Here is a 13423-nt window from a genome sequence, read left to right on the forward strand (position 1 = left end):
TTTACCTGACTGTATATTGATATGCTTCATGTATGTTATTATTATCCTTTCATGTTAGTGACTACTACATTGCTCCCATTACCTCTGTTCATTCCTATTGCCCCTACCCTGTCATTGTGAAGCGCTCTGATATCTGTAAGGATCTTGTTCGCGCTATATAAAACTTTGAATAAATAAATAAATAAATAAATGTTGGGGACGTAGAAGAAAGTGTTGAAAGGTGCCTCAATCCTGGACATCTGGTCATCACATCGGAATCCAAGGTGGAAAAAGACAACAATCTAACATGTAGTTGGTGCCCATTCACAATGCCAGCATAAGGAGGAGTCACCATGTACTCCATGACTCTAAAGACTTCTATGCAGAAAAACAAATTGCAAAATTCCGAGCCCAAACCAGGAGTATGTAGAATATGTGCATCCTAAACCACACATGATACGGACATATTTATTTAATCATTTTCAAAAGAGAAGTAGTCTGTAAAATATTAATTTTTGCTACCAGATTTCGGATTGCAAAACATTAATACATATCAGTTTTATTTGGTAGAGGTGAACTAAACACCACCCCTTCCAAATACCAACTCGGTACTAAACACCACCCCTTCCAAATACCAACTCGGTACTATGTCACAAACTTAAATTGGGACTCAGTGAACTTTACTGAATCACAATTTGTGGTTTGTACATAGCAAAAGGCAGTTTTAAGAATGCAAACAATCCAATTCAACAAATATGGCCATTTGAGACTTCAATAAGCCGTTGTATATCTGACCCTTGGTCCTTTAAGTCCCAATCCACAAGCAGAGTACACTTCTAAAGCTCTCCGGGACCTCATGGCAGGCACTCAAGACTACACTGGCCAGCTGGACACTCCCAGGAAAAGGCCTTGTGCAGCTAGTTGTCGCCCTGTAGCCATAAAAGAGGTCAGCCAACTGACTGCTGGAGTCCACTTATATGTCATGGGTACAAGAGGGAGCAAGTCCAAGAGGGAACAAGTCCAATCCTACAGGGCTTCTCTCAGGTCATAAACCGCATGTCCAGTGCCCTTCTGATCTTTCGCAGGTCCAGAAAGTGTTCTGGACGTGCCATATTTATGTATGGTACTAGCTAGTGGGTAGGAATGACTCCTGGGCACGCCCTAACCACGGGGTAAAAGTTTCCAGGGCCAACCCTACCCACTTTAAAGTAGTTCCTGTTTGCCTTGCTGCAAAGAGGCCCAAGTTCCATGTCAGGGTACTTTCAAGGTGGTGAAAGTCTTATGCTACGCTAAACTTGAGCGCGGAGGGGGGTAGTCTGCTATGATCATCCCAATTGCCACCCACATCTAATACTAAAAACTAGTTTGAGGCAGAAACTATACCCACATTAAGTCCTTTAGTAACCAGACAGTGCCTGGGACTGAATCCACAAGAATGTATTTCCCCTTTTAATTATACCCCAAGTGTTATATGTGATCCTAGTAGGATTTGAAACTTTAGTGACAAAAAAGGATGCCCATAACACCCATACTGCTTAATTTGTGGAGTTCAGAGGAGTAATCTCTGCCAATTGAGGTCATCCTAGCTGTTTGCTCCTGGGAGACATTTCCCACCTACTCAAGACTAATTAGTGCTTGGGAGAAGCTGGAGTGCCAAAGCAAATTAGACTCACGGAATTTCAGGCAGGGAAAGGGTAACTTTCTAAAAGTTACTTTTTCTTACTATTAATTACCAATCAGACTTCACCATTGAATTGGATAGTTGGAATTATTTTTCTACCTTGCCCCATCCCCGAGAAACATTATTAGTATTTTATTCTGTACTCTGGTTTTCTATATAGGACAGCTAGGCCTGTCATAGTGAAAATAGCTTTTGGGTGCTAATCAGTGTAAGGAAATGATAACCTAATATTTCTACATGTCTCCCTTTTAAATACCAAGCTCCCCTGCCTTGTGGGCTACAAGGCCTACTTTGGGGTGACTAATTAATATTTATGAATCAATTCTGTTTAATAACGTTGCCTTCTGCAAATGATACACAGCATGTTGCCTCCAACCCCATGTGGCCGGCTGCTCACAAATGCAAACAAAGAAGACAAAAAGTATGACACAGCTTTCATCTACAACCGTGGGGCCGGCACTGTGGCACAGACATGAAAATACAACTCAAGCACAGAAAACCCAGGCACCCACCCACCCTTTGCTCGTTTGATATCACATAAGAACAGTCAGTGTATACGGAGAATACATTTGGCAAGCAGCGTTAGGATCAGAGTACCAACAAGAGGAGTTGGCCATAGTTTAGGGAAAGGGTACATCTCGGATCAGTAATAGCAGCTGCAAGTTTAGGGGGTGTGTCAACTCTTGGAACTTATACTAAAGAATATGAATAAAGGAAGCCCACAGATCCGAGTAAGAGGAGTGCTGGGAATTAATTACTAATGAGAGCATCACCATCTTCAGAATAAACCACAGTTTCTGCAACCAGGAGGTGTGATCTGGAGTCTAGGCTGTGCCCCACAGAGAGAGTATAACCTGATGAGCCGCTCCCAAGGCAATAGCCATTTACCTCCCTCGATTAGAGGGCAAGGGATAAGTCGGGGGATTCGAAAGTCTCAAAATGATGTATGCAGGGAACCTTGGGATAGCAGTATGGAAAGCTGAATCAATATCATCTAAGACTTGATTCCAATACGTTATGAGCTTTGGGCAGTGCCACAGGAGATGGAGTAGGGTGCCAGGATTACCACAATCCCACCAGCAGTCCACTGAACACCCAGTGCTCCATTTCTGGAGAATCATCGGGGTGAGATACCAATAGGAAGCGATTTTTTACACGGCTTTCGTACTAGCCATTGTGAGCTGTGTGATGTACTTAGTAGAATATATCATCCCTATCCTTTGTAGAAAATGATCTGTCTATTTCGTTCTCTCATCTAAGCTATCCCCTGGATTTAGTCTGGGGATTCTTGGCGCTCCGGGAGGAAGCAAAGCTTGGAGATGAGATATCTATCATCCCATTTCTCAAAGGATGTCATCGGGCACCCTGCATCAGTCACATCTCACAACCCATTATCCAGCGTCATACCTGCAAATATGAGACACGGTCTGCATCAGTCAAGGAACTGTCAGCTTCGAATTTGGCAAAGAGTATAAGTCAGTGTATGTAAAAAAGGCATCCCACTCGCTTGCAGCCCCTAGCAATCCATCGTCGGAACTGCTCTGGATGCATTCCGGGAGCAAAATCGGGATTAGTGAAGAGAGAGGTCATCAGGGAAGGGAAAGTAGTCAAGCCTGCCCTGACCACAACAGTGTGTCTGCCCTTAAGTGTAGCGCTTATTATTGGTGAAGAATAGAGGCCCAGGCCCTGTGCTTACGAGGAAGCCAAATCTCATTCCAGATGTTTGTGACCACCACGGTTTGATCCATAAAGGACCAGTGCTTCTCGGAAAGTTGTCGGTTCTACTCCACTGCAAATCGTAGTTGTGCGGCTTGGTAGTACAGATATAACTAAGGAACCGCTAGTCCTCTGTCTCGCTTCGAACGATAAATAAAAATGTTATGGAGGTGGGGTTTCTTCCTGTTCCAGACAAATTTATTGATTTCCGTTTGGAGGGAGCAGATAGCCTTAGGCGCTGGAGCCAGGGCCAAAGTCTGGAATAGCTATAAAATAAATGAAGTAGGGGTGGGTTAGGGTAGTACTGTAATCTTAACCGCAGTGATGCACCCCAACCACGAGAGGTAAAAAGAGGTCAAAGTCGACAGATCTTTGCATGTTTGTGAGGTGAGAGAGGCATGATTAGTGGCTAAGGTAGTAGGAATAGAAGGGGCTAAAGAAATGCCTAGATATGGGATGGCGTTGGCGGCCCACTCGAAAGGGAACTGGGAACGCAAAGCGGCCTCATGCCCAGGAGCAACCGAGAGGTTAAAAATATGGGGCTTCTGCATGTTAGCTTTGAACCCTGAGACCAGCCCGAAGTTCTGTGCCTAAGGCCAGGAGCGAGGTAATAGGCTCCGTGATGGACAAAATGACACCATCAGCATAGAGTTTAATCAGATGATGCTCCCCTCCAATAGGAATCCCTGTAATGGCTGGGTTGTCCAGGAGCCACTGCGCCAAGGGTTCCATGAATAAAGTGAACAGAAGCAGGGAGAGGGGACAACCCTGGTGTGTACCCCGCAGAATGAGAAAGGAATGGAACAAGACACCTTTGACCCTAATGGAGGCTCGAGGAGCACAATAGATGCTCTGTACCCAATAGCAGAACTTTTCGCCAATGCCAGAAGTCTTCTGTGTATCGAAGTTATAGGGCTAGTGGGCGCGGTCAAACACTTTTTCGGAGTCAATAGAGAGAGGCAAGGCTTCCTTGCGTGACTGGCGTGTTTTATCCATAAGGTGGAATAGCCGCTTGGTGTTGCCACCACATTGGCGGGAAGGTATAACCCGGATTGGTCCAGGTGTACTAGACCAGGCATTAATGTATTAAGGTGAATTGCTAGAACATTAGAGTAGGATGCTGGCTCTGGATATGGTATTGTCACTAGGTGGTTATACCGTGCAGAGTCCAGGGTTTCCCCAAAAGTGTACAGGGCTCAATGCAAAACCCAAAATGCTCTATTAGTGGTAGTGTGGGCAAGCAGCCTTAGGCTTCACACAGAGGAGTGTAAGACATTTATTGCACAACACTGACCAATAATGGACACACAATTCAAAAAGGAGATCCAGACCAATTTTAGAAAAATATACTTAGTATTTTAAGACGAAGATCTTCACAATAAGGTAACTACGTTTTTAAATAAAAAGATTTTTCAGTTTAAAAAGTTGACACAATTTCTGAACCGTTCAATGTTACCCTATGGAGGAAAACAATAATGCGGTTTAAAGTTACTACTTGTGTAACGATATATCTGTTGAGAGATTACTTAGTGATAGATTCCCCACCTTAGAATAACCCCCAGGCGTCAGACTGGATCTGTAAAGTTTTGCTTAGCAGTACCCCTGCGCGTCAGTAGGTGGCGTCGTGCGGCTCCGCGTCTGTCACTGGTGTCGTGAGCGCTGAGATGACGTCACGGAGACTACTTAGGCGCCACCCATTTGCGCTGACGTCAGTTCTGTACACGACTTTCCGCGCCGAAACGCAGGGTCATGCAAGATACCGACCATTGATGCATAAAACTAGGACCCTAAAAGGGGATGACCTTAACCCTAGTAATCAGTTTGCAGAACGGGGAGGATGGTGGGGCGGTAAGGAATCTATCATTAACTAATGTCTCTTAGAGATGTATCTTTACACAAGTAGTAACTTGTGCATCTGAAAGAGACACTTTAGTGATAGATTCCCCACCTTAGAATAGATACCCCAGCAATACCAACCCCGGTGGTGGGTCTGCGAACAGGATTACACCAGAAAGTCACAGAGCACAGAACGGCCAAAGAAGCTGTCTCTCCGGACCTGATTGTCAAGGCAGTAGCGCTTGATAAACGTGTTCGGCGAAGCCCACGTAGTTGCCTGACAAATGTCCTGCAAGGGAACGCCGCATCCCAAGACCGTAGTGGCTGCGGTTGACCTGGTCAAATGGGCACGCAGCCCCACAGGATGCTCCTTCTTGGCCAAGGAGTAACATGCTTTGATGCACAGAACGACCCACCGGGAGATGGTCCGTATGTAAACGGCCTGACCTTATTTGGCTCCCACATAGCCAACAAAGAGCTGATCATCCACCCGGAACTGTTGTGTACGCTGCAGATAGCAGGCGAGCGCACGTTTAGGGTCCAGACGGTGGAGCCTCTCCTCCTCCCTGGAAGGATGCGGAGGTGGAAAGAAGGTGGGCAAATTGATGGTCCACCCGATGTGGAAGGGCGTAACAGCCTTTGGCAAGAAAGAAGGATGGGCTCTTAGAACCACCTTGTCCGGAAGAACTGTAAGGAAAGGAGGCTTGGAAGAAAGAGCCTGGGGCTCATTCACTCTTCTGGCAGAGGTGATAGCCACCAGAAAAGCCGTCTTCAAGGTGAGAAGACGTAAGGGACAGTTATGAAGGGGCTCAAAGGGAGCGCACATCAAATAAGTCAAGAAAAGATTCAAGTTCCACTGAGGCATTATGAAAGGCACAGGAGGAAACGTGTGTGTAATGACTTTGAGGAAACGGTTAACAACCGGGGACTTAAAAAGAGAAGGCTGATCAGGAAGCCTGAGAAAGGCGGAGATGGCAGAAAGATAATCTTTGATAGTGCCCAGAGCAGAGCCCTGCTGGGCCAAAGACAGAAGAAACAGAAGAACCTCAGAAAGAGGGGCAGAAAGAGGATCCACAGCCTTTGCTGTGCACCATGCCACAAATTTGTTCCACCTGCAGGCGTATACTGTTTCAGTGGAGGGACGCCTGCATGCCAGAATGACATCACAGACCTCGGGAGGAAGGTTGACAGCAGTCAACAGCCGCCGCTCAATCTCCACGCATGGAGGTGGAGACTGGATAGGCTCGGGTGGAGGACCGACCCCTGCTGCTGCAACAGAAGATCCTCCCGAAGAGGCAGACTGATCCGAGGATCGACGCTCATACTGAGTAGCTCGGGATACCATACTCTTCGAGCCCAGTCCGGAGCCACAAGAATGACTTGGGCCTGGTCGCTCCTGAACTTCTTCAGCACTCTGGGCAGAAGTGGTATAGGTGGAAAGGCGTACAACAGACCGCAACTCTACTCGCAACGAAAAGCGTCTCCAAGTGTGTGCCGCCTTGGAAATTCCAACGAGCAGAACTGGTGACAGTGCACATTCTCTTCGGTGGCGAATAGATCTAACCAGGGCTCTCCCCACTGCAGAAAGAGACCTTGCACCACGTCCGAGTTCAGAAGCCATTCGTGAGCCATCATGCACCGACGGCTGAGTTTGTCCGCTCTGCCTTTCAGAGAACCTGCCAGGTGTTGAACCACCAAGGTAATGCCTTGATGTTCCAGCCATGTCCAGAGGCGCAGAGCCTCCTGACACAGGGTCCAGGACCCCACTCCGCCCTCTTTGTTGCAATATCACATGGCGGTGGTGTTGTCCGTGAACACCTGCCCTACACTTCCCGCGGACAGAGGGAAGGAATGCCTTCAGTGCAAGTCGGATCGCCCGCAGCTCCTGAAGGTTGATATGGAGCCGGGACTCGGCCGGAGACCAGAGGCCTCTGATCTCCACCTCTCCCAAGTGACCTCCCCAGCCCAGGAGAAAGTGTCCTTCGAGATCTGGACATGATCGGACAGGTTGCCGTGATGCTGTGCCCACTGGAACTTCAGGTCCCACTGCGGAGCCCGCATATGCCATCTGGCATGTGCCACCAGCAGCATGCAGGAGGCCAACGCGCTCAATGGCCCCCTTGGCCAGGAGGGCCGAGACTTCCTGACGGAGAAGAGTCAAATGATCCCCGACATGCGGTGGTACCGAGGCGGCATGGTCGAAGGCAGGACAGAAAGGGGAGTGCGTAACCTTGGCTGATTATCTGCAGCAGCCACATGTCTGATGTAATTCCATGTTCGTGGTGAAGTTGGTGGCGGATCCTGCCACCCACCGCCGTGGGGTGCTCCCTGAAGCTCAGATTAGGAAGGCTTAGAGGCGGAAGCAGCAGAGGTGGAAGTGGACTGACCCACAACCTGGTTACCAGACCCACCCCTGCGGAATCCACGGCCGCGCCGAGGATGGTTCTGCACAGGCTTGCTGGAAGAGCGTGCCTGGGTGCCCCTGCCCACGAAAGGAATGAAACCTAGGCGTGGCAGGGTTCTTTGTGGAAAGACCCAAAGACTTGGCTGTGGCCCGTGAGTCTTTAAAGTGCTTCAGGGCATTGTCAGCCTTATCGCCAAAGAGGCGGGAGCCATCAAAGGGCATGTCTATGAGGGAGCTCTGGATATCGGGTGAGAACCCTGTGGAACGCAACTAGGCGTGGCGCTGCAAAGCCACAGTCGTGGGAATTGGCCTGCCCAACGAATCAGCTGTGTCCAAACCACACCTGATGGCAAACTTTGCCGCATCCTTGCCCTCCGCAATCGCTTGGGAAAGGACACCCTGGACCCCCTCAGAACACTGAAGCAAGATCTCAGCTATCGAATCCCTCACTGCGTGGGAGTACAGCCCAATAAGCAGGCGGTGTTAACCGACCACAACCCCAAGCCGGCTGAGGAGAATAACCTCTCGCCAAATTGGTCTAGCCTTTTAGAGTCCTTATCCGGCAGAGCCGTGGGAAAGGCGACGTCGAGGCCTGAATTACCATGCTCTCAGGCGTGGGGTGAGTGGTCAAGAAGGCGGGATCACCAGGCGCCGGCGCATATCGACGTTTTTATCCACCGGCGCCCCCGATGCCGGTCACAACCAAGTGCCCAAGAGGACTTCGGTGAGAGCCTCATTGAAAGGGCGCAGCGCCTCCGACGACGTGGACTCCGTCTGGAGCACCTCCGTAAGGAGGTTGGTCTTAAGGGCCATCATTGGGAGGTCCAGATGGAGAGCCTCCGCAGCACCACGGTGAAGGAAGTGCCCTCCTCCATAGTAGGCGGAGGAGAGGCAAACCCCAGGTCAGAAGACACATCAAGCTCGCCCGCATCTTGAAGGTCGTCCACCCAATCCTGCTCGGAATCACACTGCCGGGTAAGGGGGTCCTCGGAGCCGTCCCAGTCCTCGTCTGGTTCCGGAGTAAAGGGACCCGCTTCGGTGGCAGGGCCGGAGCCGGAGAGGAGGCAAGCGGTGCCAAAACCGGCGCCGGTCGGGGTCGAGCAGGAGCCGTATCCCAATTCGGATCCCAGGCCAGAACAAAATTGTCCGAGAACCGGGGCAGGGGTGGGATAACCGGCACCCAGTGCGGCGCCTGTGGCGGAGCCTGGGCCAGAGGCAAGGGCGACGCCGGGGCCGGAGCCAGTGGCGCTGCACCTTGTGGTGCAGAGGCCAGAGGCAAGGGTGGCGCCGGGGCCGGAGCCAGTGGCGCTGCACCTTGTGGTGCCGAGGCCGGAGCCGGCGGCGCTGGGGCTGGCGTCGGTGACGGAGCAGCCGGGCCAACAGGATCTGGACATGGGACCGCGGGCCCGAAGGCGCGCCGGCGGGAGCACAGGGCCTAAAGAGGTGGTACAAGGCAGCAAGAAACTCGTGCATCTGTACGGGAGTCACCGATAGATCCGAGTATAGCGGGTAGGCCGCAGGACTCCCCAGCTCCAGATGAACCACAGGGGCAGAGCCCCTATCCCCCTCGTCCGCCTCCGGAGAGCGACGGGGGACGTCTGAGAGCGAACACGCTTCTACGACTTCTTTTTATGGCGTTGCTTACCGGAATCTGAAGGATAAGACTTAGATCCTGAGCAGCGACGGCTCCGGTCCCCCGAGTGGTCCCGCGAACGGCCCCTAGATCCGGAACGGCGGTGAGAGGAGTGCCGGACCTCCAGCAACTTCCGGCTCCGCTCCCGCAAGGCCTCCGGGGTCCTGGCTCGACAGTCTCGACAGTTCCGGGAGTCATGGTCGATCTCCAGGCAGTAGAGGCATACATCGTGGGGGTCCGCCACCGACATATTACGCGAGCACGACCCACAAGACTTAAAACCGGGCATCCCTATGTGCACCAGGAGACAAGAAAAGGAGACAAAAAGTCTCAAAATGGAGTTAAAAAATGACTGTGGTACGTGCTCAATCCGGAACTGCGCTTTCGGCGCGGAAAAAGAAAGAACTGAGGTCCGCGCGCATGGGTGGCGCCTAAGTTGTCTCCGTGATATCATCTCGGCGCTCACGACCGCAGAGCCGCACGATGCCACCTACCGACGTGCAGGGGTACTGCTAAGCAAAACTTTCTGGATCCAGTCTGATGCCTGGGAGTTATTCTAAGGTGGGGAATCTATCACTAAAGTGTCTCTTTTAGATAGGTAAGTACAACACTTGCAATTCCAGTCTTCGGGACCAAAGGTCAGAAAGGGGCAAGTACCAAAACTGCACTACCAGAAGCACTAGGGTGGCTGGGTGCAGAGGTCAAAATTAGAGTTTGACACAAAGTTTTTCAATGAAGACTGGGGGAGCTCTAAGCCAAACTGCTTGCAGGTAAGTAAATTGGTTGCAGGGGCCAAGCTTTGGGGGTTAGGTTAAGCACAGGGGCTATAAAGCAGCACCAAACATACACAGTCAGCGGCACAGGAGCGGCGGGTGCAGGGTGCAATTTCGACTTTCAGCGCCACAATGCTTTTCAATGAGGATTCTGCTTTTGTCAAACCCCTGGCTGCAGGCGTCGCACCTGGGGTTTCAGGAGGAAGACCAAACGACAGTAGAGGTAAGTAGAGATGTAGGGGGTCATAGAGGTACCATCGATTCAGCTCACCAAGGTGCAGGGGCTATGGGTACAGGGTTGCCTTTAGACGTCGAAGTCTTCTTACCGGAGCCAGTCGCGTTCAGGGGGAGCCTCTGGATTCAGGCTGCAGGCGTTGTCGTGGGTCCAGGAGGGGTCAACCAAAGCTGGACTGGAGGTCAGGATCACTGGGGAATCTGTTCTAGGTTAGTGGGCCACCAGGACATGTGCCGTAGGCGTCAGGTGCAGTGTGGGTAGGACTCGCGGATCCGCAGGGCAACTGAGTCCTTTGTGTTGGTTTTTTGGGGACACAACTGCAGTCCTCTGGAGTTCTGGTCTTTTCCAAAGTTCAAGCAGTCTTCTTGGGGTGTCTGGAAGTCGCTAGCTGGTGGACAGGCGTCTTCTTCTTGCAGGGTCTTTGGAAGCTGGAGACAGGCCGAAAGGGCTAGGGCCAAGTCAGTCAGACGGTCTCCAGGCTTCGCTGCATGGCATCTTGTTCGTCCTTCTTAGGTCGCAGATAACTAACTTCTAGGTCTAGGTCTGGGGGAGCCGCCTAAATTCTAAATGTAGGGGGCGTTTTAGAGGAATAGTAGGTAGTGCCAATGGGCACCTTACCTGGGGTGACCATACCCACTATTATGCTACCTTCCTGTGGGAGGGGGCATAGATCTAGCCCTGATTGGAGGAGTCCCCTCATCTTCAAGATGGAGGGGACTGAAAAGTGTACTTAACTTCAGCTCCTCCAACTAAGGGGTGGAGTTGGCAAAGGTGGGCACACCTCCTAGCCTTTCTGAGTTTTCCTGCTGGTTTTCCCACCCAAAGTGAGGTTGTAAACCAGGGGCTGCCATCTGCTGCTAGCAGCAAGAGGCTGGGGGTTGCATTACAAAGACGGCAGGCCTTTGAAGCTTCCCCTTTGAGCACCGGCCCATCCTGGGGGAGGAGGTGTGACACCTCTGTGCAGTATGTGCATTGTTTCTGGTCCCAGAAAGCAGCGTCTCTCCACCCATGTATCCAGAAACATGTATGTGTGTGGAAGGCTGCCTAAAGGCAGTCAGTGCCCACACCAGGGTCGGAAGGTTTTCAGGGGGCACCTCTGAGGTGCCCTTCGAGTATATGTAACAATACACCCCACACTGGCATCAGTATGGATTTATAGTGAATAGTTTGGTACCAAACACTCCTGTGTTCGGTGAAGCCATCATGGTGATGTGGAACTGGAGCGGTCTAGTTTCCCGCCCTTGTACTCTCTATGGCTTCACTGGCACTTATAATATTAAGGAATAGACCCCAATATTGTAGGGGCATATCTGGTCATGCAGCTATGCCTACGCCTAGAATATAGTGCACCCTGCCTTAGGGCTGGTAATGCCTGCTAAAGGGGTGACTTACCTATAATTTAGGCAGTGCTAGCTGGCCTGGCACACAGGTAGTGTGCCATGTCGACTTTGTCTGCACCAGCCAGGCATGATGCAGTGGCAGTCTGCATGGCGGAGGAAAGGGGTCCCTAAGGGATCCTCTTCAGTCCCCAAGCTCTTTGTACCCAGGTGCCTTTTAATAGGGACTTACAGGGGGGCCTGAAGGGCCAAATGGGGAATAGGTTTTAGGAAAGAAGCACTGGCAAAGGGAACCTGATTGGCAGGGACCCTGTGCACTAAAATCAAGCCACATATATGTCCATGCAAAAAGTGGGGGCTAACCATGTCTTAAAAGAGGCACTTTCTCACAGAAAGCTATTATTTGTATTGCGCTATTTGATATTCATCTAAGTCCCATTTCCATATCGAAATATTTACTTTAAAAACCAGGCTTTATTTGAAGAAAAAAAAACATTATACGCGCCAAGGATTATAACTCTTCTTGAAAGTATTCTTTAAAAGTTCACAATGAATCTATTTGATGCTACTTTATGGCTGAAATAAAATGCCTTTTGACAGATGAGAAGCACTGTGGAGTATGTTGTTGTCACAGTGGAAGTTAAAATTCAGAAAGAGTTTTAACTTCACGTATTAATATAGGAATTTTACAGAAAGGGCTTATGTTAAGTCTAAATTGACCTACAAACTGAAACCAAATTGTGTGAGTTTGGCCATCTCGCCAACCAACTTATAACCTCTGGGTCCAATGCAGCCACATTTTGAATTTCTTGGGAAGAGGTGAGAAAATTAGTTTGTAAATGGTTGGCAACCGGCTGGAAGTTTAGAAGTTCAAGAGTTAAGCTCCCCAAACACTGAATACTATTCCACCTGTACACACTCAGTACAAACAGCACATCTGTACAAGAGCATAGACAGAGGAAAGAAGTTCTGCGTTGACCTAAGGTGAATAAATCTGAAAGACAAGTATTCAGGACACAGCATGCCTCTTGTGAACTCTGCGAAAAAAAACTTTCACGTTAACACGCTGCTTTCAAGCAGCCAATATAAGCTTTTGGGGATTTTGGTAAGTATAAATGCTATGATGGGGAGATAACGCAGCTAATTGTTTACCAATAAAGTAGCAGATAACACAAACTTTGCAAGTACTTACAGTGCGAGTCTTTCTTTCTCTGTGGGGGTATGTGATCTGGAGCTGCATCTAGGGTGAGAGAACGCATTACAGTTTCACACACAAACTGTGTGCTGCTGATATCTTCTTCACATTCTTCTTGGGCGTTTTCAACTTTAACTTTTACCATGGATGGGTCTGAAAACAATAAGGACATTAGTAAAGGCACAAAGGAAAAACATATAAGAAATATAAACACATAAGAAACATAAAATGAACAGATGGAACCATAGATCATAGATAAAGTCAACCTGCATGAAAATATTTAGAAAACAGATGCAATTTGCAGTACCCGCCCAACGTACAAGGAGTCAGTGGGGTATCTAGCAATTAAAGGAAAATGCTACTTACCAGTATGCATCTGTTCTTGGCATGAAGAGCTGCAGATTCACACACTATGCATAGATCGCCATCTGGCGTTGGGCCCGGATGTTTGCAGTTTGTTATTGTCTTAGAGAGTCTTTGGAAGTCACAAGATAGGTGACTCCTTCTTTGGACAATAGTGCGCATGGGCATCGACTCCATCTTCAGATTTTTTCAACAAGAAGGGAAATGATGAAGTTTTGTGAGAACAGAAAGATGTCCATGTATGTTGTATCTAAATAAGATAATACTGGAA

The 13423-nt window shown here is 49.5% G+C and overlaps 1 protein-coding gene across 10 annotated transcripts in view; it reads right to left on the reverse strand.

Annotated features, from left to right (window-relative positions):
- Positions 1–13423, reverse strand: part of NBR1 (NBR1 autophagy cargo receptor) — a 657239-nt gene that overhangs the window by 317846 nt on the left and 325970 nt on the right. For all 10 annotated transcript variants that reach the window (XM_078645308.1, XM_078645311.1, XM_078645309.1 and 7 more), the window contains one exon: positions 12787–12942. In XM_078645308.1, coding sequence (XP_078501434.1) covers positions 12787–12942 — 156 coding nt within the window. The remainder of the gene's footprint in view (positions 1–12786; positions 12943–13423) is intronic.

This window comes from Lissotriton helveticus, chromosome 5_1 (assembly GCF_964261635.1).
Source record: "Lissotriton helveticus chromosome 5_1, aLisHel1.1, whole genome shotgun sequence".
NCBI classification, from domain to species: Eukaryota; Metazoa; Chordata; class Amphibia; order Caudata; family Salamandridae; genus Lissotriton; species Lissotriton helveticus.